General features: G+C 61.8%; 3 protein-coding genes across 3 annotated transcripts in view; 1 reads left to right on the top strand and 2 right to left on the bottom strand.

The window, feature by feature from the left end:
• Positions 1–1,331: 1,331 nt before the first annotated feature.
• On the bottom strand, positions 1,332–12,619 carry LOC142595856 (serine/threonine-protein kinase TAO2-like). Its single transcript, XM_075724699.1, has 12 exons — positions 12,488–12,619; positions 12,335–12,406; positions 12,149–12,250; positions 10,301–10,346; positions 10,107–10,203; positions 8,082–8,195; positions 7,906–7,997; positions 7,734–7,827; positions 7,552–7,633; positions 7,261–7,428; positions 2,646–2,891; positions 1,332–1,460 (listed from the first exon to the last, which is right to left on the bottom strand). The coding sequence occupies exons 1-12, from the start codon at positions 12,617–12,619 to the stop codon at positions 1,332–1,334; spliced, it is 1,374 nt and encodes a 457-aa protein (XP_075580814.1).
• Positions 12,620–22,036: 9,417 nt separating this feature from the next.
• On the top strand, positions 22,037–24,167 carry LOC142595855 (PAXIP1-associated glutamate-rich protein 1-like). Its single transcript, XM_075724698.1, has 3 exons — positions 22,037–22,428; positions 23,738–23,820; positions 23,971–24,167. The coding sequence occupies exons 1-3, from the start codon at positions 22,037–22,039 to the stop codon at positions 24,153–24,155; spliced, it is 660 nt and encodes a 219-aa protein (XP_075580813.1). The 3' UTR covers positions 24,156–24,167.
• A 420-nt stretch (positions 24,168–24,587) lies between these two features.
• Positions 24,588–24,646, bottom strand: part of PRODH2 (proline dehydrogenase 2) — a 4,645-nt gene continuing 4,586 nt past the window's right edge. Inside the window, 1 exon segment of the mRNA XM_075724697.1 lies at positions 24,588–24,626. Within this exon segment, the coding sequence (XP_075580812.1) occupies positions 24,588–24,626 (39 nt within the window).

Below are 24,646 nucleotides of genomic sequence, written 5' to 3'. Positions count from 1 at the left end.
CCCTCAACGGGGTCAACCCATGATGGTGGGCATCAATGGGGTCAACCCATGACAGTGGTGGCCCCACCTCAGAACCTCCCCATGGTCTTGGTGGGTCTCAACGGGGTCAACCCATGACGGTGGTGGCCCTCAACGGGGTCAACCCTATGATGGTGGTGGCCCTCAACGGGGTCAACCCTATGATGGTGGTGGCCCTCAACGGGGTCAACCCTATGATGGTGGCGGCTCTCAACGCGGTCAACCCACGATGGTGGCCCCACCTCAGAACCTCCCCATGACGGCGGTGGCCCTCAACGGGGTCAACCCATGATGGTGGGCATCAATGGGGTCAACCCATGACAGTGGTGGCCCACCTCAGAACCTCCCCATGGTCTTGGTGGGTCTCAACGGGGTCAACCCATGACGGTGGTGGGCCTCAACGGGGTCAACCCATGGTGGTGGCCCTCAACGGGGTCAACCCTATGATGGTGGTGGCCCTCAACGGGGTCAATCCTATGATGGTGGTGGCCCTCAACGGGGTCAACCCTATGATGGTGGCGGCTCTCAACGCGGTCAACCCACGATGGTGGCCCCACCTCAGAACCTCCCCATGACGGCGGTGGCCCTCAACGGGGTCAACCCATGATGGTGGGCATCAATGGGGTCAACCCATGACAGTGGTGGCCCCACCTCAGAACCTCCCCATGGTCTTGGTGGGCCTCAACGGGGTCAACCATGACGGTGGTGGGCCTCAACGGGGTCAACCCATGACGGTGGTGGGCCTCAACGGGGTCAACCCTATGATGGTGGTGGCCCTCAACGCGGTCAACCCACGATGGTGGCCCCACCTCAGAACCTCCCCATGACGGTGGTGGGCCTCAACGGGGTCAACCCATGATGGTGGTGGGCCTCAACGGGGTCAACCCATGACGGTGGTGGGCCTCAACGGGGTCAACCCATGACGGTGGCCCCACCTCAGAACCTCCCCATGGTGGTGGTGGCCCTCAACGGGGTCAACCCATGACGGTGGTGGCCCTCAACGGGGTTGAACCACGATGGTGGCCCCACATCAGAACCTCCCCATGGTGGTGGTGGGCCTCAACGGGGTCAACCCATGACGGTGGTGGCCCTCAACGGGGTCAACCCACGACCGTGGCCCCAGCTCAGAACCTCCCCATGGTCTTGGTGGGTACAACGGGGTCACCCCACGGTGGTGGGCCTCAGCGGGGTCAACCTATGACAATGGTGGGCCCACCTCAGAACCTCCCCATGGTCGTGGTGGGTCTCAATGGGGTCACCCCATGGTGGTGGGCCTCAAGAGGCTCAACCCATGATGTTAGGCATCAATGGGGTCACCCCGTGACAGTGCTGGGTCTCGATGGGGTCACCCCATGGTGGTGGCCCCAGCTCAGAACCTCCCCATGGTGGTTGGTCTGAATGGGGTCAGCCCATGGTGGTGGTGGGCCCATCTCGGAACCTTCCTACAGTGGCGGAACCACACCTCATGGTCTCCCTACGCTGGCGGAACCCATCAGGACCTTCCTACGGTGGCATCCCTGCACCTTAGGGCCTTCTCATGGTGGTGGAACCCATCTATGATGGTGGAGCTGCACCTCAGGACCTCCCAACGGTGCTGGCCCCAAACCTCAAGACCTCCCTAGGGTGGTGGAACCCATCAGGGCCTCACTATGACGGTGTCCCCACAGCTTAAGACCTTCTCATGGTGGCAGAACCCATCAGAACCCCTCTATGATGGTAGAACCACATCTCAGCACCTTCCAGTGGTGGTGGAACCCATCAGGACCGCCCTACGGTGGTGTCCCCGCACCTTAGGACCTCCTCACAGTGCTACAACCCATCAGAACCCCATCAGAACCCCTCTATGACGGTGGAGCAGCACCTCAAGACCTCCCTATGGTGCTGACCCCAAACCTCAAGACCTCCCTAGGGTGGTGGAACCCATCAGGACTTCCCTACGATGGCAGAACCACAGCTTAGGATCTTCTCATGGTGGTAGAACCCATCAGAACCCCTCTACGATGGTGGAACCACATCTCAGGACCTTCCTGTGCTGGTGGAACCCATCAGGACCTCCCTACGGTGGCGTCCCTGCACCTTAGGACCTTCTCATGATGGTGGAACCCCTCAGAACCCATCTACGATGGTGGAGCTGCAGCTCAGGACCTCCCTACGGTGCTGGCCCCAAACCTCAAGACCTCCCTAGGGTGGTGGAACCCATCAGGACCTCCCTATGATGGTAGAACCACAGCTTAGGACCTTCCTGTGCTGGTGGAACCCATCAGGTCCTCCCTACGGTGGTGTCCCTGCACCGTAGAACCTTCTCATGGTGGTGGAACCCCTCAGAACCCATCTACGATGGTGGAGCAGCACCTCAAGACCTCCCCACGGTGCTGGCCCCAAACCTCAAGACCTCCCTAGGGTGGTGGAACCCATCAGGACCTCCCTACACCGGCGGGCCCACCTCGAGCCACCTCCACGGCGCTGACCCCGCGCCTCAGGACTCGGTGGAACCCACCATGACCTCCCCACAGCGGTGGGCCCCCCATGGCCACCTCCCCACCCTGGTGGGCCCCCCATGGCCACCTCCCCACCCTGGTGGGCCCCCCATGGCCACCTCCCCACCCTGGTGGGCCCCCTCAACTCACGGGCAAGCGGTGGATGACGGAGCTGTTGGAGGTGACGGTGTGCTCCCCCTCCTGCATCATGGCCAACTCGGGCCCTTCGTCCTCCTCCTCGTCTTCCTCTTCCTCCTCCTCTTCCTCCTCGGAGGCGTCGGCCAAGCTGTTGACGCTGCTGCTCTGGCTGGAGGCGCTGATGGACATGCTGGGCAGCGAATGGCTGCTCTCCATGCTGCCCACCGTCCCCGCCCGCTGCAGGAAGGGCTCCGGTTCCTGGGGGAAAGGAGAAGGGGGACAACGGTGGGGTGGGGACCTCAGGGAGGGGACACGGGGGGGACAAGGGGACCCCAGGGTGGGCAAGGGGGCAACAAGGACCTTGGAGATGTCCCGTGGGGGTCAACAAAGACCCCAAGGAGACAGAGGGGACCCCAGGGAGGTGACACGGGGGTCAAAGGGACCCCAAAATGGGGCAAGAACATTGGGAGGGACCATGGGGGTCAATGAAGACCCCGAGGGGACAAACGGGACACCAGGGAGGTGACACGGGGGTCAAGCAGACCCGAAAATGGGGCAAGAACATTGGGAGGGACCGTGGGGGTCAATGAGGACCTTGGAGATGTCCCATGGGGGTCAACCAGGACTTCGGAGGGGACAAGGGGACCCCAGAGTGGGCAAGGACGTGGGGAGGGACCATGGGGGTCAACGAGGACCTCGGAGATGTCCCGTGGGGGTCAATGAGGACCCTGAGGGGACAAAGGAGACACCAGAGAGGTGACACGGGGGTCAAGGGGACCCCAAAATGGGGCAAGAACTTTGGGAGAGACCATGGGGGTCAATGAGAACCTTGGAAAAGTCCCATGGGGGTCAACAAAGACCCCAAGGAGACAGTGGGGACCCCAGGGAGGGGACACGGGGGTCAAGGGGGCCCCAGAGTGGGCAAGAACATTGGGAGGGACCATGGGGGTCAATGAGGACCTTGGAGATGTCCCATGGGGTTCAACAAGGACCCCAAGGGGACAAGGGGACCCCAGGGAGGTGACACCGGGGGTCAAAGGGACCCCAAAATGGGGCAAGAACATTGGGAGGGACCATGGGGGTCAACGAGGACCTTGGAGATGTCCCATGGGGGTCAACCAGGACTTCAGAGGGGACAAGGGGACCCCAGGGTGGGCAACGATGTGGGGAGGGACCATGGGGGTCAACGAGGACCTCGGAGATGTCCCGTGGGGGTCAATGAGGACCCCGAGGGGACAAAAGAGACACCAGAGAGGTGACACGGGGGTCAAGGGGACCCCAAAATGGGGCAAGAACTTTGGGAGAGACCATGGGGGTCAATGAGAACCTTGGAAAAGTCCCATGGGGGTCAACAAAGACCCCAAGGAGACAGTGGGGACCCCAGGGAGGGGACACGGGGGTCAAGGGGGCCCCAGAGGGGGCAAGGAGGTGGGGAGGAACCATGGGGGTCAACGAGGACCTTGGAGATGTCCCATGGGGTTCAACAAGGACCCCAAGAAGACAGAGGAGACCCCAGGGAGGTGACATCGGGGGTCAAAGGGACCCCAAAATGGGGCAAGAACATTGGGAGGGACCATGGGGGTCAACGAGGACCTGGGAGATGTCCCATGGGGGTCAACCAGGACTTCAGAGGGGACAAGGGGACCCCAGGGTGGGCAACGATGTGGGGAGGGACCATGGGGGTCAACGAGGACCTCGGAGATGTCCCGTGGGGGTCAATGAGGACCCCGAGGGGACAAAAGAGACACCAGAGAGGTGACACGGGGGTCAAGGGGACCCCAAAATGGGGCAAGAACTTTGGGAGAGACCATGGGGGTCAATGAGAACCTTGGAAAAGTCCCATGGGGGTCAACAAAGACCCCAAGGAGACAGTGGGGACCCCAGGGAGGGGACACGGGGGTCAAGGGGGCCCCAGAGTGGGCAAGAACATTGGGAGGGACCATGGGGGTCAATGAGGACCTTGGAGATGTCCCATGGGGTTCAACAAGGACCCCAAGGGGACAGTGGGGACCCCAGGGAGGTGACACCGGGGGTCAAAGGGACCCCAAAATGGGGCAAGAACATTGGGAGGGACCATGGGGGTCAACGAGGACCTGGGAGATGTCCCATGGGGGTCAACCAGGACTTCGGAGGGGACAAGGGGACCCCAGGGTGGGCAACGATGTGGGGAGGGACCATGGGGGTCAACGAGGACCTCGGAGATGTCCCATGAGCGTCAATGAGGACCCTGAGGGGACAAAGGAGACACCAGAGAGGTGACACGGGGGTCAAGGGGACCCCAAAATGGGGCAAGAACTTTGGGAGAGACCATGGGGGTCAATGAGAACCTTGGAGATGTCCCATGGGGGTCAACAAAGACCCCAAGGGGACAGTGGGGACCCCAGGGAGGTGACACGGGGGTCAAGGGGGCCCCAGAGTGGGCAAGAACATTGGGAGGGACCATGGGGGTCAATGAGGACCTTGGAGATGTCCCATGGGGGTCAACAAAGACCCCAAGGGGACAGTGGGGACCCCAGGGAGGTGACACGGGGGTCAAGGGGGCCCCAGAGGGGGCAAGGAGGTGGGGAGGAACCATGGGGGTCAACGAGGACCTTGGAGATGTCCCATGGGGTTCAACAAGGACCCCAAGGAGACAGAGGAGAGCCCAGGGAGGTGACACCGGGGGTCAAAGGGACCCCAAAATGGGGCAAGAACATTGGGAGGGACCATGGGGGTCAACGAGGACCTTGGAGATGTCCCATGGGGGTCAACCAGGACTTCAGAGGGGACAAGGGGACCCCAAGGTGGCCAAGGATGTGGGGAGGGACCATGGGGGTCAACGAGGACCTCGGAGATGTCCCGTGGGCGTCAATGAGGACCCCGAGGGGACAAAGGAGACACCAGAGAGGTGACACGGGGGTCAAGGGGACCCCAAAATAGGGCAAGAACATTGGGAGGGACCATGGGGGTCAACGAGGACCTGGGAGATGTCCCATGGGGGTCAACCAGGACCTGGGAGATGTCCCATGGGGGTCAACAAAGACCCCAAGGGAACAGTGGGGACCCCAGGGAGGGGACACGGGGGTCAAGGGGGCCCCAGAGGGGGCAAGGAGGTGGGGAGGGACCATGGGGGGCAACGAGGACCCCAAACGAGACAGCAGAGTTGTGACCGCGTGCCATTGGGTGGGACAAGACCCCAAAAGAGACAACAAGGACACCCAAGAATATGACACGGTGGTGGCCAAGACCCCAAAGATGACAACGAGGACCCCAGGGACGTCCCATGGTGGTGGCCAAGACCCCAGGAGGTGCCAGCGGACCACCTGGACCTACCACGATGGTGGCCAAGACCCCAAATGAGACAACAAAGACCCCAGGGACGTCCCCCAGCTGTGGAGAAGACCCCAAAGCCAACAAAGTTCATGAGAACGTCCCATGAGGGTGACTGAGACCCCAAAGGGGACAATGAGGACCCCAGGGATGTCCCACGGTGGTGGCCAAGACCCCAGGAGGTGCCAGCGGACCACCTGGACCTACCACGATGGTGGTCAAGACCCCAAAGGGGACAACAAAGACCCCAGGGACGTCCCATGGTGGTGGCCAAGACCCCAGGAGGTGCCAGCGGACCACCTGGACCTACCACGATGGTGGCCAAGACCCCAAATGAGACAACAAAGACCCCAGGGACGTCCCCCAGCTGTGGAGAAGACCCCAAAGGGAATGAGGACTTCATGAGAATGTCCCATGAGGGTGACTGAGACCCCAAAGAGGACAAGGAGGACCCCAGGGATGACCCATGGTGGTGGCCAAGACCCCAAAGGGGACAACGAGGACCCCAGGGATGTCCCACAGCCACAGACAAGACCCCAAAGTCAACAAAAGGTTCATGAGAACGTCCCACGGTGGTGCCCAAGACCCCAGGAGGTACCGGGGACCACAAAGATGCATCATGGTGGTGGCCAAGAGCCCAAAGGGGACAACAAGGACCACAAGGACGTCCCCCAGCCGTGGAGAAGCCCCCAAAGTCAACAAAGTTCATGAGAACGTCCCACGAGGGTGACTGAGACCCCAGGAAGTGCCAGGGGACCACAAAAATGTCCCACGGTGGTGGCCAAGACCCCAAAGGGGACAACGAGGACCCCAGGGACGTCCCATGGTGGTGGCCAAGACCCCAGGAGGTGCCAGCGGACCACCTGGACCTACCACGATGGTGGCCAAGACCCCAAATGAGACAACAAAGACCCCAGGGACGTCCCACAGCCGTGGAGAAGACCCCAAAGGGAACGAGAACTTCATGAGAACGTCCCATGAGGGTGACTGAGACCCCAAAGGGGACAACGAGGACCCCAGGGATGACCCATGGTGGTGGCCAAGACCCCAGGAGGTGACAGGACCACCTGGACCTACCACGATGGTGGCCAAGACCCCAAATGAGACAACAAAGACCCCAGGGACGTCCCACAGCCGTGGAGAAGACCCCAAAGCCAACAAAGTTCATGAGAACGTCCCACGGTGGTGGCCAGGACCCCAGGAAGCGCCAAGGGACCACAAAAATGTCCCACGGTGGTGGCCAAGACCCCAAAGGGGACAACGAGGACCCCAGGGACGTCCCCCAACCGTGGAGAAGCCCCTCCGGAGCCTTCCTCACCTCCTCCTCCTCGCCAGGATCGGGCCCGGGCCCGTTGGGGGCTTCTTGGAAGAGAATTTTTTTCATTTTGCGATACTGGAGGTTGTCGAGCTCCCGGACGGCGTCCTTGGTCCTCTGGATCAGGTCCAAGACCACCCTCTGGGGCCGCTCCCGCAGCAGGAACCGGTGCTGGCGGCGGAGGGGGACAAAAGAAAAAGAAAAATAGGGGGAAATTTGGGGGGGGGGGGGCTGCCCCCAAAGTTGGGGTCCGAGCCGGCCGTGGGGCTTGCGGCGGCCGCCCCAAAATTCTACCTTGAGGAGAACGTCGGAGGTGGGCCGATCCGGGGGGATCTTCTGGAGGCAAGAATCGACGAAATTACGGAAGTATTCCGACCTGCAAGCGGAATCGGCGGGCGGTAGGGGGTCTAAAAGCCGCGACCCACACGTTCGGGGCGGACCCACATATTTTTTTGGGGGGGGGCGCGTCGTCTCACCAATGGCTGGCTTGGAGAACCGGCGACTCGTTCTGCGCTATGTGGTATAAGGCACTCATCGCGTTCATGTTGAAGAGCGGCGGTTTCCTCTCCGCTATGGGGCAGGCACGCACGCTTAGGGGGCAGAGATGTGGGGCGAGCCCCCCAAGTCCGCCCCGGGCCGCTTCCTCACCCAACTCGATGCAGGTGATGCCCAAGGACCAAACGTCGGCTTTGCCGTCGTACTGCCCCTCGTCCATGGCCAGGATCACCTCCGGCGCCATCCTGGGGGGCGGAGGGGGACGTGGGGAGGGGCCTCGGGCCCCGCCGTGGGGCTGAGCCCCACAAGCGCGCTCCCCCGCCCCTTACCAATAGGGCGTCCCCACGAAGGAGTTGGCGGGGGCGACGATGGAGGCCGAGCCGAAATCCCCCAACTTCACCTGCCCCGGCTCCGTCAGCAGGATGTTGCCGGCTTTCACGTCTCTGTGGGGCAGAGGGGGGGATCAGTGGGGCAGAGGGGGGAGCTGTGGGGCAGGGGAGATCAGTGGGCAGAAGGGGGAATCAGTGGGGCAGAGGGGGGAGCTGTGGGGATCAGCGGGGCAGGAGAGAACAATGGGGCAGGAGGGGGATCTGTGGGGCAGGAGAAAGCCAAGACTGGTAGGGTAGATCAGTGGGGCAGAGTATCAGTGGGGCAGGAAAGTAGGGCAGCAGAGATGAGTGGGGCAGAGCGGGGATCAGTGGGGCAGGAGGAAGGGGAGAACTGGTAGAGTAGGAGAAATCAATGGGGCAGAAAATCAGTGGGGCAGGACAGTGGAGCAGGACAGATCAGTGGGGCAGAGGGGGGATCTGCGTGGCGGGGGGATCAGTGGGGCAGAGGGGGGATCAGCGGGGCAGGAGGAAACAATGGGGCAGGAGGAAACAATGGGGCAGGAGGAGGATCTGTGGGGCAGGAGAGAACAATGGGGCAGGAGGGGGATCTGTGGGGCAGAGGGGGGACCTGTGGGGATCAGTGGGGCAGGAGAGAACAATGGGGCAAGAGGGGGATCTGTGGGGCAGAGGGGGGGACCTGTGGGGATCAGTGGGGCAGGAGAGAACAATGGGGCAGGAGGAGGATCAGTGGGGCAGGAGAAAGGTAGGATTAGTAGGGTAGATCAGTGGGGCACAGTATCAGTGGGGCAGAAAAGTATGGCGGCAGGAGAGATGAGTGGGGCAGAGGGGGGATCTGCGTGGCGGGGGGGATCAGTGGGGCAGAGGGGGGATCAGTGGGGCAAGACGGAGAAAAGGATTGGTAAGGTAGGAGACATCAGTGGGGCAGAGAATCAGTGGGGCAGGAAATGAGTGGGGCACAAAGGATCCCTAGGGCAGGAGAGATCAGTGGGGCAGGAAGGGAGATCTGTGGGGCAGCAGGGAGAAGGGATCGGTAGGGTAATCAGTGGGGCACAGAATCAGTGGGGCAGAGAATCACTGGGGCACAAAAGAGGGGAGATCTCTGGGACAAAGGATCAGTGGGGTAGGGGGATCTGTGGGGCAGAGAATCAGTGGGGCAGAAAGGAGGGGGGATCTCTGGCGCAAAGGATCAGTGGGGCAGGGGGGATCTGTGAGGCAGGAAAGGGGGAATCAGTGGGGCAGAAGATCAGTGGGGTGGAGGGATCTGTGGGGAAGGGGGGATCAGTGGGGCGGGAGATCAGTGGGGCAGGGAAAGGGGACACAGATGAACGTGGGATGATGGGATGGGATGTGGGGCAGATGTGGGGCAGCGGGACCGCCTGGTGCACTGGGGAGCACACGAGAAACAAACTGAGCTTGGGGCACGCTATGGGGCAGCCGTGGGGCAGACAAGACCTGGGGTACGCTATGGGGCACGCCGTGGGGCAGCCAAAGCTTGGGGTACGCTATGGGGCAGCCCGATCCCAAAGCAGGCAATGGGGCAGCGTGATGTCCCAGCGTGCCATGGGGCACCCAAGGGGTAAAGAGAGCCTGGGGCGTGCTATGGGGCAACCGTGGGGCAGCTATGGGGCAGCCAGAGGTCAGAGTATGCTATGGGGCATGCCGTGGGGCAGACAAGACCAGGGGTACGCTATGGGGCAGCCCAATCCCGAACCAGATGATGGGGCAGCGTGATGTCCCGGCACACCATGAGGCACCCGAGGGGTAAAGAGAGCCCGGGGTGCGCTATGGGGCAGCTATGGGGCAGCCAGAGCTCAGAGCATGCTATGGGGCACGCCGTGGGGCAGACAAGACCTGGGGCACGCTATGGGGCAGCCTGATTTTGAAGCAGACGACGGGGCAGTGTGCCGTCCCGGCGCGCCGTGGGGCCCCCGAGGGGTAAAGAGAGCCTGGGGCGCGCTGTGGGGCGGCCGTGGGGCAGCTGTGGGGCAGCTGTGGGGCAGGCACCTGTGGATCATGTTGTGCGCGTGGAGGTAGGCCAGGCCCTGCAGCGCGCCGTGGGTGATGGCGGCGATCTCCACCTCCTGCAGCGGCTTCTTGTGCACTGGGGGGGGGGGGGCAGAGGGGCTGAGCCATGGGGCGCCCCACGGCGCTGCCCCACGGCGCCGCCCCATGGCGTGCCCCACGGCGCCGGGACTCACCCTCCAGCAGGTCGGAGGCCGAGCCCAGGCAGTACTCCATGGCCAGCTGGGGAGAGGAGGGTCAGCGCCTGCCCCACATCTGCCCCCCAAGTCCTGCCGTGGGGCGGCCCCCTGCCCCACAGCGCAGCCCCGCTGTGGGTTTCCCCCCACCCCAGAACCGCCCCCAGAGCCCGGCTGTGGGTCCCGTGCCCCCCAACTGCACCCTGCCCTACATCTATGGGGCCCAACACCCCCCCTACCCCACACCTAAGGGCCCCAAACCCCGTATCTATGGGTCCCAAAGTGCCCCCTAACCCCATCTATGGGGCCTGACACCCCCCTGCCCCACATCTATGGGTCCTGACCCCTCCCTGATCCCTACCTATGGGTCCTGCCCCCTCCCTGCCCCACACCTATGGACCCAAATTCCCATCTATGGGTCCCAATGTCCCCCCTGCCCCACATCTATGGGTCCCAACCCCTCCCTGCCCCACACCCAGGGACCCAAATCCCCATCTATGGGTCCCAACTCCCCCCTGCCCCACACCTATGGGTCCTGCCCCCTCCCTGCCCCACACCCAAGGGCCCAAATCCCCATCTATGGGTCCCAATGTCCCCTCTGCCCCACACCTACGCATCCCAAAGCGCCCCCAAACCCCATCTAGGGGCCCCAAGCCCCCCCCGCCCCACACCTATGGGTCTGACCCCTCCCTGACCCCCCACCTATGGGTCCTGCCCCTTCCCTGCCCCACATCTATGGGCCCCAGACCCCATCTACAGGCCTGAACTCCCCCCTGCCCCACACCCAGGGGCCCAAAACCCAATCTATGGGCCCCAACGCCCCCTCTGCCCCACACCTAGGGGCCCCGACCCCTCCCTGCCCCACACATACGCATCCTAAAGCGCCCCAAACCCCACCTACAGGCCTCAATGCCCCCTCTGCCCCACACCTATGGGTCCCAACAACCTCCTGCCCCACACCTATGGGTCCCAACAACCTCCTGCCTCACAGCTAAGGGTCGCGACAACCCCCTGCCCCACACATACGCATCCTAAAGCGCCCCAAACCCCACCTATGGGCCCCAACGCCCCCTCTGCCCCACACCTGTGGGTCCTGCCCCCTCCCTGCCCCACACCTATGGGTCCCAACAACCCCCTGCCTCACACCTATGGGCCCCGGCCACTCCCTGCCCCACACCTGTGGGTCCCGCCCCCTCCCTGCCCCACACACGCACATCCTAAAACGCCCCAAACCCCACCTATGGGCCCCAACGCCCCCCTCTGCCCCACACCTATGGGTCCCAACAACCCCCTGCCCCACACCTAGGGGCCCTGACCCCTCCCTGCCCCACACCTGTGGGTCCCGACCCCTCCCTGCCCCACACCTACACATCCTAAAGCGCCCCAAACCCCACCTACGGGCCCCAGCACCCCCCCTGCCCCACAGCTATGGGCCCCGCCTCCTCCCTGCCCCACACCTGTGGGTCCCAACAACTCCCTGCCCCACACCTAGGAGCCCCGACCCCTCCCTGCCCCACACCTATGGGTCCCGCCCCCCTCCCTGCCCCACACCTATGGGTCCCGCCCCCCTCCCTGCCCCACACCTATGGGTCCTAAAACGCCCCAAACCCCACCTATGGGCTTCAACGCACCCCCTGCCCCACACATATGGGTCCCAACAACCTCCTGCCCCACACCTATGGCTCCCGACCCCTCCCTGCCCCACACATACGCATCCTAAAACATCCCAAACCCCACCTATGGGCCCCAACGCCCCCCCCGCCCCACACCTATGGGTCCCGCCCCCTCCCCGCCCCACACCTGTGGGCCCCGCCCCCTCCCTGCCCCACACCTGTGGGGCGGGCTCACCCAGGCCGTGTGCTCCCGCAGGTAGCACCCCTTGTACTCGATGGTGTTGGGGTGGCGCAGCTTCTGCAGGAACTTCACCTCCTTGATGATGTCCTGCCACTTCTGTGGGGCAGAGAAAAAGCGTGGGGCGGCGATGTGGGGCAGAGACGTGGGGCGGAGGCGTGGGGCGGAGGCGTGGGGCCTCACCTCGTTCGACTGCTTCCCGCTGTACGACATCTTCTTGATGGCCACCACCTCGTTAGTCCGCATGTCCCGCGCCTGCAAAAGGACAAACGGCCGAGGGATGTGTGGGGCAGGAGGACTTGTGGGGCAGGCGCGGGGCACTTGGGGGGCACTCACGAAGTAGACGGCGCCGAAGCTGCCGTGGCCGATCTCCCGCAGGTCGCCGAAAAGTTTTTCGGGATCTTCTTTGAAAAAAAGCTCGGCCACTTCGGGATCCTTCAAGCTGCCGGCGCGGGCGTTGGAGGGCATGGCGGCGGCTGTGGGGCAGCGACCCATAGATTCCGTGGGGCTGAGGTGGGGGCGAGTCCAGGCTCTGCCCCACAAGGGACCCAGGGGACCCAGACAACCGTGCTCTGCCCCCCAAGTGACCCAGGCTCTGCCCCACAAGTCCCACTGCCCCACACATAAGCCAGAAATCCAAGCTCTGCCCCACAAGTGACCCAAGTGACCCAGATGACCATGCTCTGCCCCACAAGTCCCACTGCCCCACACATGACCCAGACGTCCAGGCTCTGCCCCACAAGTGACCCAGACGACCGTGCCCTGCCCCACAAGTGACCCAGGCTCTGCCCCACAAGTCCCACTGCCCCACACATGACCCAGACGTCCAGGCTCTGCCCCCCAAGTGACCCAGGCTCTGCCCCACACATAAGCCAGAAATCCAGGCTCTGCCCCACAAGTGACCCAAGTGACCCAGATGACCGTGCTCTGCCCCACAAGTGACCCAGGCTCTGCCCCACAAGTCCCACTGCCCCACACATGACCCAGACGTCCAGGCTCTGCCCCACAAGTGACCCAGAAGTCCACACTCTGCCCCACAAGTGACCCAGACTCTGCCCCACAAGTCTCACTGCCCCACACACAAATCAGAAGCCCACACTCTGCCCCACAAGTGACCCAGAGAGCCCAGATGACCGTGCTCTGCCCCACAAGTGACCCAGACTCTGCCCTACAAGTGACACTGGGGTCCAGGCTCTGCCCCACAGGTCCCACTGCCCCACAGGGGATGCAGGACTCCAAGCTCTGCCCCACAAGTGACCCAGATCCTGCCCCACAAGTGACCCAGGGGGCCAAGCTCTGCCCCACAAATGCCAGAAAACACTTGGGGCCCAGGTCCTGCCCCACAAGTGACCAAAGCAACCCAGGACTCCAAGCTCTGCCCCATAAGTGCCAGAAAGGCCTCGGGGCCCAGGCTCTGCCCCCCAAGTGACTCAGGACTCTCAGCTCTGCCCCACAACTGACCCATGGCTCCAAGTTCTGCCCCCCAGGTGCTGCAGGGCTCCAAGCTCTGCCCCACAAGTGACCCATGGCTCCATGCTCTGCCCCACAAGTACCAGAAACAACTCAGGGTCCAACCTCTGCCCCACAAGTGACCCAGGGCTCCAAGCTCTGCCCCATAAGTGCCAGAACGGACTCGGGGCCCAGGCTCTGCCCCCCAGGTGACCCAGGGGTCCATGCTCTGCCCCACAACTGACCCTGGGCACCCAGGGCTCCAAACTCTGCCCCACAAGTACCAGAAAGGCCTCAGGCCCAGGCTCTGCCCCACAGGTGGCCCCAGCCTCCAGGCTCTGCCCCCCAAGTGACCCAGGGCCCAGGCTCTGCCCCACAACTGGCCCCGGGCACCCAGGGCTCCAAGCTCTGCCCCACAAGTGACCCCAGGCTCCAGGCTCTGCCCCCCAAGTGCCAGAAAGGCCTCGGGGCCCAAGCTCTGCCCCCCAACCGCCCCAGGCCCCACCCCACAAGCGACCCACGGCTCCAAGCTCTGCCCCCCAAGTGACCCAGGGCCCCGGCTCTGCCCCACAAGTGACCCCGGGCTCCAGGCTCTGCCCCACAAGTACCAGAAAGGCCCCGGGCTCCAGGCTCTGCCCCACAAGTGGCCCCGGGCACCCAGGGCTCCAAGCTCTGCCCCACAAGTGACCCCGGGCTCCAGGCTCTGCCCCCCAAGTGCCAGAAAGGCCTCGGGGCCCAAGCTCTGCCCCCCAACCGCCCCAGGCCCCACCCCACAAGCGACCCACGGCTCCAAGCTCTGCCCCCCAAGTGACCCAGGGCCCCGGCTCTGCCCCACAAGTGACCCAGGGCTCCAGGCTCTGCCCCACAAGTGACCCAGGGCTCCAGGCTCTGCCCCACAAGTACCAGAAAGGCCCCGGGCTCCAGGCTCTGCCCCACAAGTGGCCCCGGGCACCCAGGGCTCCAAGCTCTGCCCCACAAGTGACCCAGGGCCCCGGCTCTGCCCCACAAGTGACCCCAGGCTCCAGGCTCTGCCCCCCAAGTGCCAGAAAGGCCTCGGGGCCCAAGCTCTGCCCCACAAGTGGCCCAGGCTCTGCCCCCCAAGCGCCCCGCTCCCCGCCCCGCTCTCACCGGCTCCCGGCGGCCCCAGCTCCGGTAGCGGCGGGCGGTGGGGGGGGGCCCAGCCCCCCTCGTCCCCCCCCCGGCGGCTCCAGCTCCGGGGGGGGGGCTCCGGCCTCCCCCCAACTCCCTCCTGGGGCCGGGGCTGCCCAAAATAAAACAAAACCCCCAAAAAACCAAAAAAAAAAAAAACCACCCCCCCCGGGGGGACTGGCCCCCAAAATGGCGGGGGGGAACCGGGGGCCCCCCGGGCTTTAGGGCTGCGTGAGGCGGCGGGCGGCGGCCATGGGGGGCCCCCGCTGGGCCTCGCCGCGGCGGGGCTCGGGGACCCCCGGGGAGAGCGGTGGGGGGCGGCGGAGACCCCCGGGGAGGCTCCAGGGGCCCCCCCGGGCCCTTAGCGCGGCGCCATTTCCCCCGGGGAAGAAACCGCGGGGCGGCTGCGGGCCCCCGGCCCCCGCCGCTCCCCTCAGGGCCGCCCCGGAGCTAAGATGGCGCCGGCGGGGCGAACCGGAAGCGGCCGCCGGCAGGGGGCGGGGCGGCGCATGCGCGGAGGGCGGGGAAGGGCGGGGCGGGCGCATGCGCGGAAGCGGCGGCGGAAGCCGGGAGGCGGTGAGGGCGCGCCAGGAAGGGGGCGGGGATTGGGCGGGAGGGGGAGGGCGGGGGGTGGGCGCAGCCAATCAGCGCGCAAGCCGGTGAGGGGGGGAGGCCGGCGATTGGTTGGAGCGCTGAGGGCGGGGGGAGGGAAGGAGGAGGTGGAGCTGGTGTGGGGGGAGAGGGGGCGGGGCCGTGCGGGCGGAGCGGGCGGTGATTGGACGGCGCCGCTGTTGCCGGGGCAGGATGGGGGCTTCCTATTGGACGGCGCCCTCCCCCCCCCCCCCGTCTCCCTAGCAACCGCTGGGCGCCAAAACCCGGCCCCCGTCGCCTTGGCAACGCCGAGGGTGTGGGCGGGGCCAAACCCAACCCGGGTGTTTTAAATAGGGGGGAAGGGGAGGGGCTACGCGCAAAGGGGCGGGGCCAGGGAGACGGGGCGGGGCTTGTAGGGGCGGTGGGCGGGGCCATGGAGAAGGGGGCGGGGCGAAAAGCGGCCGCGGGGCGCGGGAAGGGGCGGGGCGGCGGGAAGGGGGCGGGGCCGGCGAGCTGTGGGCAGGGTTAGAGGGGCGGTGGGCGGGGTTGGCGCTCGGTGGGCGGAGCCAGCAGCAGGGTTGGGTTTTGGGGTCCCGGGGTGGAGTTTTGGGGAGCTATGGTGGAATTTTGAACTTCTTGAGATCCCATCACCAAGTTTTGGGGTCACGGGGTGGAATTTTGGGGTCCCAGGGTGGAGTTTTGGGGCTCTGGAGGTCCCAGGACCAAGTTTTGGGGTCCCAGGATGGAGTTTTGGGGCTCTGGAGGTCCCAGGACCAAGTTTTGGGGTCCCAGGGTGGAATTTTGGGGTCCCAGGATGGAGTTATGGAGTTCTGGAGAACCCATCACCAAGTTTTTGGGGTCCTGGGGTGGAGTTTTGAAGTTCTTGAGATCCCACCACCAAGTTTTGGGGTCCCAGGGTGGAGTTATGGGGCTCTGGAGGTCCCACGGCCAAGTTTTGGGGTCCCAGGCTGGAGTTAAGGGGCTCTGGAGGTCCCACCACCAAGTTTTGGGGTCCCAGGGTGGAGTTTTGGGGCTCTGGAGGTCCCACCACCAAGTTTTGGGGGCCCAGGGTGGAATTTTGGGGTCCCAGGATGGAGTTATGGAGTTCTGGAGAACCCATCACCAAGTTTTTGGGGTCCTGGGGTGGAGTTTTGAAGTTCTTGAGATCCCACCACCAAGTTTTGGGGTCCCAGGATGGAGTTTTGGGGTCCCAGGATGGAGTTTTGGGGCTCTTGAGGTCCCACCACCAAGTTTTGGGGTCCCAGGGTGGAGTTTTGGGGCTCTTGAGATCCCACCACCAAGTGTTGGGGTCCCAGGGTGGAGTTATGGGGCTCTGGAGGTCCCACGGCCAAGTTTTGGGGTCCCAGGGTGGAGTTATGGGGCTCTGGAGGTCCCACCACCAAGTTTTGGGGTCCCAGGGTGGAGTTTCAGGGTGCTATGGTGGAATTTTGAAGTTCTTGAGATCCCACCACCATGTTTTGAGGGCCGAGGGTGGAGTTTTGGGGTCCCAGGGTGGAATTTTGGGGTCCCAAGATGGAGTTATGGGGCTCTGGACGTCCCACCACCATGTTTTGGGGTCCCAGGATGGAGTTTTGGGGAGCTATGGTGGAATTTTGAAGTTCTTGAGATCCCACCACCAAGTTTTGGGGTCCCAGGGTGGAATTTTGGGGTCCCAGGATGGAGTTTTGGGGCTCTGGAGGTCCCACCACCAAGTTTTGGGGTCCCAGGGTGGAGTTTTGGGGTGCTATGGTGGAATTTTGAAGTTCTTGAGATCCCACCACCATGTTTTGAGGGCCGAGGGTGGAGTTTTGGGGTCCCAGGGTGGAATTTTGGGGTCCTAGGATGGAGTTTTGGGGCTCTTGAGATCCCACCACCAAGTTTTGGGGTCCCAGGGTGGAGTTTCAGGGTGCTATGGTGGAATTTTGAAGTTCTTGAGATCCCACCACCATGTTTTAGGGGCCCAGGGTGGAATTTTGGGGTCCCAGGGTGGAGTTACAGGGCTCTAGAGGTCCCACGGCCAAGTTTTGGGGTCCCAGGATGGAGTTTTGGGGTCCCAGAGTGGAGTTTTGGGGTCCCAGGGTGGAATTTTGGGGTCCTGGGGTGGAGTTTTGAAGTTCTTGAGATCCCACCACCAAGTTTTGGGGTCCCAGGGTGGAATTTTGGGGTCCCGGGGTGGAGTTTTGGGGTCCCAGGATGGAGTTATGGGGCTCTGGAGGTCCCACCACCAAGTTTTGGGGGCCCGGGGTGGAATTTTGAAGCTCTTGAGATCCCACCACCAAGTTTTGGTGTTCTCCAGCGTCATCGTGGGCCCTGGTGATGTTCTCCATCATCGTCATCATCGTTGTGGCTCAACGTCATGTTCTTCATCATCATCATCATCTTCATCGTCGTTGTCATCATCATCATCACCATCGTGGGTCACCTCTGTGGTCTTCATCATCAGCGTCGTGTGCCATGGTGATGTTCTCCATCGTCATCGTCATCGTGGCTCAACTTGATGTTCTTCATCGTCATGGTCAACATTGACGTTCATCATCGCCATCATCGTCATCATCACGATGGGCCACCTTCACGTTCTTCATCATCGTTGTGGGCCACAGTGACGCTCTCCATCATCATCATCACCACCATCATCATCGTCGTGGGCCACCTTCACGTTCTTCATCGCCATCATCATCGTGGGCCGTGCTGACGTTCTTCATCGCCATCACCATCATCGTGGGCTGTGTTGACGTTCTTCATCACCATCGTCATCATCATCGTGGGCCGTGCTGACGTTCTTTGTCACCATCGTCATCATCGTGGGCCGTGCTGACGTTCTTCATCGCCATCACCATCATCGTGGGCTGTGTTGACGTTCTTCATCACCATCGTCATCATCATCGTGGGCCATGTTGACGTTCTTTGTCACCATCGTCATCATCGTGGGCTGTGTTGACGTTCTTCATCACCATCGTCATCATCATCGTGGGCCATGTTGACGTTCTTTGTCACCATCGTCATCATCGTGGGCTGTGTTGACGTTCTTCATCACCATCGTCATCATCATCATCGTGGGCCGTGTCGACGTTCTTCATCGCCATCGTCATCATTGTGGGCCACCTTCACGTTCTTCATCACCATCATCATCATCGTGGCCCACGTTGATGTTCACCATCACCATCATCATCATCATCATCATCATCATCATCATCATCATCATCATCATCATCATCCTGGGCCACCTTCATGTTCTTCATCATTGCCATCAGCCTCCTCCCCCTCACGGGTCGCATTTCTCTCCATCATCATCATCATCATCATCGTCATCATCATCATCGTCATCATGTCCACCATCATAGTCATCATCATCATCATCGTCGTCATCATCATCATTGTCATCGTCTCCATCATCATCGTCATTATCATCATCGTCACCTTCACCATCATCGTCATCATCATCGTCATTATCATCGTCATCTCCATCATCATCGTCGTCGTCGTCATCATCATCACCATCGCCATCTTCCTCTCCACCATCACCATCGTCATCACCACCCCCCCCGCCCCGCTGACCTTCCTCCCGCCCCCCAGTGGCCACGCCCACGTACCTGGATGAGCCACGGCTGCAAGTGAGGGGGCGGGGCCTTGGGCGGGGCCATGGGGCTGGGGGCGGGGCCATGGGTGCGTTGGGGGCGTGGTCTTGCGGTTTGGGGGCGGGGCTATGGGTGTCTGGGGGCGGGGCCATGGGGGGTTGGGGCCCATGGGCGGGGCCGGGGGGTGGGGGCGGAGCTATGGGGCTTGGGGGCGGGGCCATGGGGTTCAGGGCGGGGCCGTGGGGGTTGGGGGCGGAGCCATGGGGGTTGGGGGCCCATGGGCGGGGCCTTGGGGGTTTGGGGGCGGGGCCATGGGGTTTGGGGGCTCATGGGCGGGTCCTTGGGGGGCTGGGGGCGGGGGCACGGCGATTGGGAGGCGGGGCCATGGGGGTTGGGGGCGTGGCTATGGAGTTGGGGCGTGGCTATGGGGTTGGGGGCCATGGGCGGGGCCTCAGGGTTGGGGCGGGGCCACGGGGGGCTGTGGGCGGGGCCACGGCTGCTGGTGGGCGGGGCCACGGGGGTTGGAGAGCCCGACGCGCCTTAAAGCGGCAACGCGGGGGGGACCCACAGGGTCTTAAAGGGGCAACACCGCTTCTTAAAGCGGCAACAGGGTGGGCTCACAGACTCTTAAAGCGGCAACACCATCGGGCTCACCGCTTCTTAAAGCGGCAACACCATCGGGCTCACCGCTTCTTAAAGCGGCAATGGGGGGACCCCACAGCGTCTTAAAGGGGCAACACCGCTTCTTAAAGGGGCGACAGAGTGCGTCCACCAGTTCTTAAAGGGGCAACACCAGGAGGGGTGTCTCACCGCTTCTTAAAGCGGCAACCGGGTGAGCCCAACAGCCCTTAGACAATGGCGCCTTTTAAAGGGACCGCGCCGGATTTTTGGGGGTTTTTCTGGGGGGGGTGGGGGAGGTTCTGGCTCGCGCCCCCCCTCTCCGTGTCTCCGCCCCAGGTTCCAGGGCAAGGCCCCGTTCGGCTTCGCCTCAGCTCCCCCAGCTCCAGCCCCAGCGTGGCAGAGGGTGACGTCCCCACCCCCCTCTACGAAACCGGGGTGAGCCCCTCCCCCCCCGGCGGCCACCCCTCCCCCAAGGAGGGGCAGGGGGGGTGTTTTGGGGGGCTCTGAGCCTTTCTGGGGGTCCTCCCCCCGCCTTTTCCCCCCACAGGCCACCAGGGAGTACGAGGGCTCCATCTGACGCCCCCCCCCCCAGCGCCCCACAGGGGATGGGGGAGGGGCAGGACCCCAACCTTTGGGGAGGGGGAGGGGGAGGGCTGCCCCTCCCCCCCCCAACACCCCCCCTGCCTGCAGGCAACCCCCTCCCCCGCTTCCTTACGGGCTTTGCTAATTAATTCACTTATTATACGCTAATTTATTTGCCGTTTTTAAGGGGGGCGGGGCGCAGATATCCCCTTTGAGGCGCACCACACCCCGCCTTGCCCCTTTAACGGGGGGGGGGGGGGCTCATTTTGCCCCGCCCATCAACACTAGGCCACGCCCATCAAGGTGAAGACCCCCCCCTTCCACTTGCCACCCCCCCCCCCCCCAAATTTTGGGCCCATTCGCTTTGATTTGGGAGCAAAAGAAGAGAAAAAACGGGAAAAAAAAAGCGACCAGAAACGGCCCCGTTTCTAACCCGGCCTCCTGCGCACGCGCCGAATCGGAGGGGGCGCATGCGCAGTGCGCGGCCAACCAGGAAGTGGCGCATGCGCAGTGCGCGCCCAACCCGGAAGCGGCGCGTGCGATCGCTCTGCGCATGCGCGCCTCTCTCTCCCCCCCCCCCGCGCCGTTGCCCCGGCCGCCCCCGCGCATGCGCAGTAGCGAAAAAAGAGAAAAGGCGGGAGCTGGAATAAAATGGCGTCCGGTGGCTGAGGGGAGGGGGTCCCGTCCCCTCTCTCCCGCCGCTGCGGAGGCGGCCTGGGCCCGGTGAGTGCTGGGGGGGGGCGTGAGGGGGTGGCGGGGGTCGCGGCAGGGCTCAACATGGCGGCTGCGGGGGTGGGGGGGGTGGTGAGGGGGCTGCGGGCGCTTCAGGCCTCAACATGGCGGCCTCAGGGGTGTGAGGTCACCTCAGGCCTCAACATGGCGGCCCTGTGGCCAACTGGGCCACCTCAGGCCTCAACATGGCAGCCCCAGGGGCACTGGGACCACCTCAGGCCTCAAAATGGCGGCCTCAGGGGTGTGAGGTTACCTCAGGGCTCAACATGGCGGCCCTATGGCCAACTGGGCCACCTCAGAGCTCAACATGGTGGCCCCAGGGGCACTGGGACCACCTCAGGCCTCAAAATGGTTGCCCTATGGCTAACAGGACCACCTCAGAGCTCAACATGGCGGCCCCAGGGGCACTGGGACCACCTCAGGCCTCAAAATGGCGGCCTCAGGGGTGTGAGGTTACCTCAGGCCTCAACAGGGTGGTCACAGGACCACCTCAGGGCTAAACATGGTGGCCCTATGGGTAACAGGGCCACCTCAGGGCTCAAAGTGGCAGCCCCAGGGGCACTGGGACCACTTCAGGGCTCAACATGGTGGCCCTATGGGCACTGTGACCATCTCAAGGCTCAACGTGGCGGCCTTAGGAGCACCGGGACCACCTCAGGGCTCAACACGGTGGCCCTATGGGCACTGGGACCACCTCAGGGCTCAACACGGTGGCCCTAGGAGCACTGGGACCACCTCAGGCCTCAACACGGTGGCCCTATGGGCACCGGGGCCACCTCAGGCCTCAACATGGTGGCCCTAGGAGCACTGGGACCACCTCAGGCCTCAACATGGTGGCCCCAGGGGCACCGGGGCCACCTCAGGCCTCAACATGGTGGCCCTATGGGTAACAGGGCCACCTCAGGGCTCAACATGGTGGCCTTAGGAGCACCAGGGCCACCTCAGGGCTCAACACGGTGGCCCTAGGAGCACTGGGACCACCTCAGGCCTCAACACGGTGGCCCCAGGGGCACCGGGGCCACCTCAGGGCTCAACACGGTGGCCCCAGGAGCACCGGGGCCACCTCAGAGCTGGCCAAGGCCGCCGCCCCAGCCTGGTTTTGGGGCCACTCACGGCTTTTTCTTGGGGGGGGGGGGGGGGAGGGGGCTCTCCGTTGCCATCCCCAGGCCCCCGCGAGCCGGCGGCCATGGCGGCGAGCGCCGAGGAAGCCGCGGAGGTGACGTCGGGGCTGCAGTCGCTGGCCGTGGCGGACGCCCCGCAGCCGCCGGCCGGCGCCGCCGAAACCCGGGCGGCCGAACCGGCGGCGGCCGCGGCCGAGGAAGAGGAGGAGGAGGAGGAGGAGGAGGAAGAGGAGGAGGCGTGGGGCGTGGCCTGCAGCGACGAAGAGGAGGAAGCCGCCCGCGGCTGGCTGCCGCCTCCCGCCGACATCCGGCGCCTCTACGAGCTGATCGCCCGCAGCGGCAGCGTCGCCCTGCGGCACCGCCCCCGGCCCCGCCGCGCGCCCACGCCCGAGCCCGCCCGCGAGGAGGAGCCGCGCCCGCCCCGGCCCGCCCGCCGCGCCCAGGAGGAGGAGGAGAAGTGCGGCCCCCAAAGATTTCCCCCAAATTTATCTTCTTCCCGCCCAAAATTAGCATTTTTTCCCCCAAAATTTGTTTTCTTCCCACCCAAAATTAGCATTTTTCCCCCAAATTGATTTTCTTCCTGCCCAAAATTAGCATTTTTTCCCCAAATTTATTTTCTTCCCACCCAAAATTAGCATTTTTTCCCCAAAATTTATTTTCTTCCTGCCCAAAATTAGCATTTTCCCCAAAATTTATTTTCTTCCCACCCAAAATTAGCATTTTCCCCCAAAAAATTTATTTTCTTCCTGCCCAAAATTAGCATTTTTTCCCCAAATTTATTTTCTTCCTGCCCAAAATTAGCATTTTTCCCCAAATTTATTTTCTTCCCACCCAAAATTAGCATTTTTCCCAAATTTATTTTCTTCCCACCCAAAATTAGCATTTTCCCCCAAAAATTTATTTTCTTCCTGCCAAAATTAGCATTTGTTCTCCAAAATTTATTTTCTTCCCACCCAAAATTAGCATTTTTCCCCAAATTTATTTTCTTCCTGCCCAAAATTAGCATTTTTTCCCAACTTCTTTTCTTCCTCCAAATCATTATTTTTCCCCAATTTTTTTCTTCCCCCAAAATTATTTTTTCCAAATTTTTTCTCCCCCCAAAATTTTCTTTCCCAAATTTTTTCTTCCCCCCCCATTTTTTCCCAGTTTTCTTACCCACAAATTATTTTTCTTTTGCAAATTTTTTCTTCACCCCAAAATTATTTTTCCCTTTTTTCTTCCCCCAAATTATAATTTTTCTCAAATTTTTTTCTTCCCCCAATCTTTAATTTGTTTCTTCCCAAATGAAATTTTTTCCCAAATTTGTTTTTTTCCCCAAAAACTTTTTCCTCAAATTTCCCCAAAATTTTTTTCTTCCCCCAAAGTTTTTTCCCCAAATTTTTTCTTCCCCCCAAATTATTTTTCCCAAAATTTTTTCTTCCCCCCAAATTATTTTCCAGAATTTTTTCTTACCCCCGAAATTTTTTTCTTCCCCAAATTATTTTCCCAAATTGCTTTCTTCCCCCAAAATTATTTTTTCCAAATTTTTTCCTTCCCCTGAAAATTTTTTCTTTTCAAATCTTTTTTTCTTCTGCCCAAATTATTTTTTCCCAAATTTTGTTTTCTTCCCCCCAAATTATTTTTCCCAAATTTTTTCTTCCCCCCGAATTATTTTTCCCAAATTTTCTTCCCCCCGAATTATTTTTCCCAAATTTTCTCCCCCCCAATTCATTTTTCCCCGAATTTTTGCCCGCCCCGTCCTTGTGACGCCGTTTTCCGCCTCGCAGGCCGCCCGTCCCGACGGAATTCGACTTCGACGACGAGCCGGTCACGCCGCGGAGCTCGCTCATCGACCGCCGCCGGGCGCCGGGTAAGCCCCCTTTCCGCCTTTTTTTTTCCCAATTTCCCTCCAAAATCCAATTTATTGCCATTTATTTCGTTTCCGTTCCCCCCGCGCCCCGCTATCCGTTAACCCCGCGCGTAAACCGGGAAAAAAAATAAATTCCCCAAATCCCGGCAGGGCCGCCGACGCGCGGGCAGAAGCGGGAAGCGCGCCTGGATAAGGTTTTATCGGATATGAAACGCCATAAAAAATTGGAGGAGCAAATTCTGCGGACGGGGCGAGATCTTTTTCAGCTGGAAGGCGAAGATCCGCCCCCGCCGAAACGGCCGCCCGGATTTTTCCTTCGGCAACGGAAATATTAAAAACGCCGAGCGCGGGGGGCGGTGGGACCGGCCTGGGGGAAAAAAAAATATATAAAATAAAAATTATGGGGAATTTCCGGCGAGCGTGGGGCTGAAAAATGCGGCGAATCTGCCCAGGAAAAAAAAAAATTAAAATAAATTGTAAATTTATACCGAGCGTGAGGCTGAAAACTGCAGTGAATCTGCCGGGGGAAAAAAAATTAAAATAAATTGTAAATTTATACTGAGTGTAAGCCTGAAAACTGTGGTGAATCTGCCTGGAGAAAGAAAAATTTAAAATAAATTGTGGTGAATTTATGGTAAACGCAGGGCTGAAAAATGTGGTGAATCCGCCCGCCCCCCCCCCCCCCCCAAAATTCTGAATTTATACCAAGCATGGGGCTGAAAAATGTGGGAAATCTGCCCGGAAAAAAAAAAAAAATCGCAGTGACTTTATGCTAAGCGTGGGGCTAAAAAATAAGGTAAATTGGCCTGGGAAAAGAAAATATAAA

The sequence above is a fragment of the Pelecanus crispus genome, chromosome 23 (genome assembly GCF_030463565.1).
Source record: "Pelecanus crispus isolate bPelCri1 chromosome 23, bPelCri1.pri, whole genome shotgun sequence".
Classification (NCBI taxonomy): domain Eukaryota; kingdom Metazoa; phylum Chordata; class Aves; order Pelecaniformes; family Pelecanidae; genus Pelecanus; species Pelecanus crispus.
This window is presented reverse-complemented; position numbering and strand designations above follow the sequence as displayed.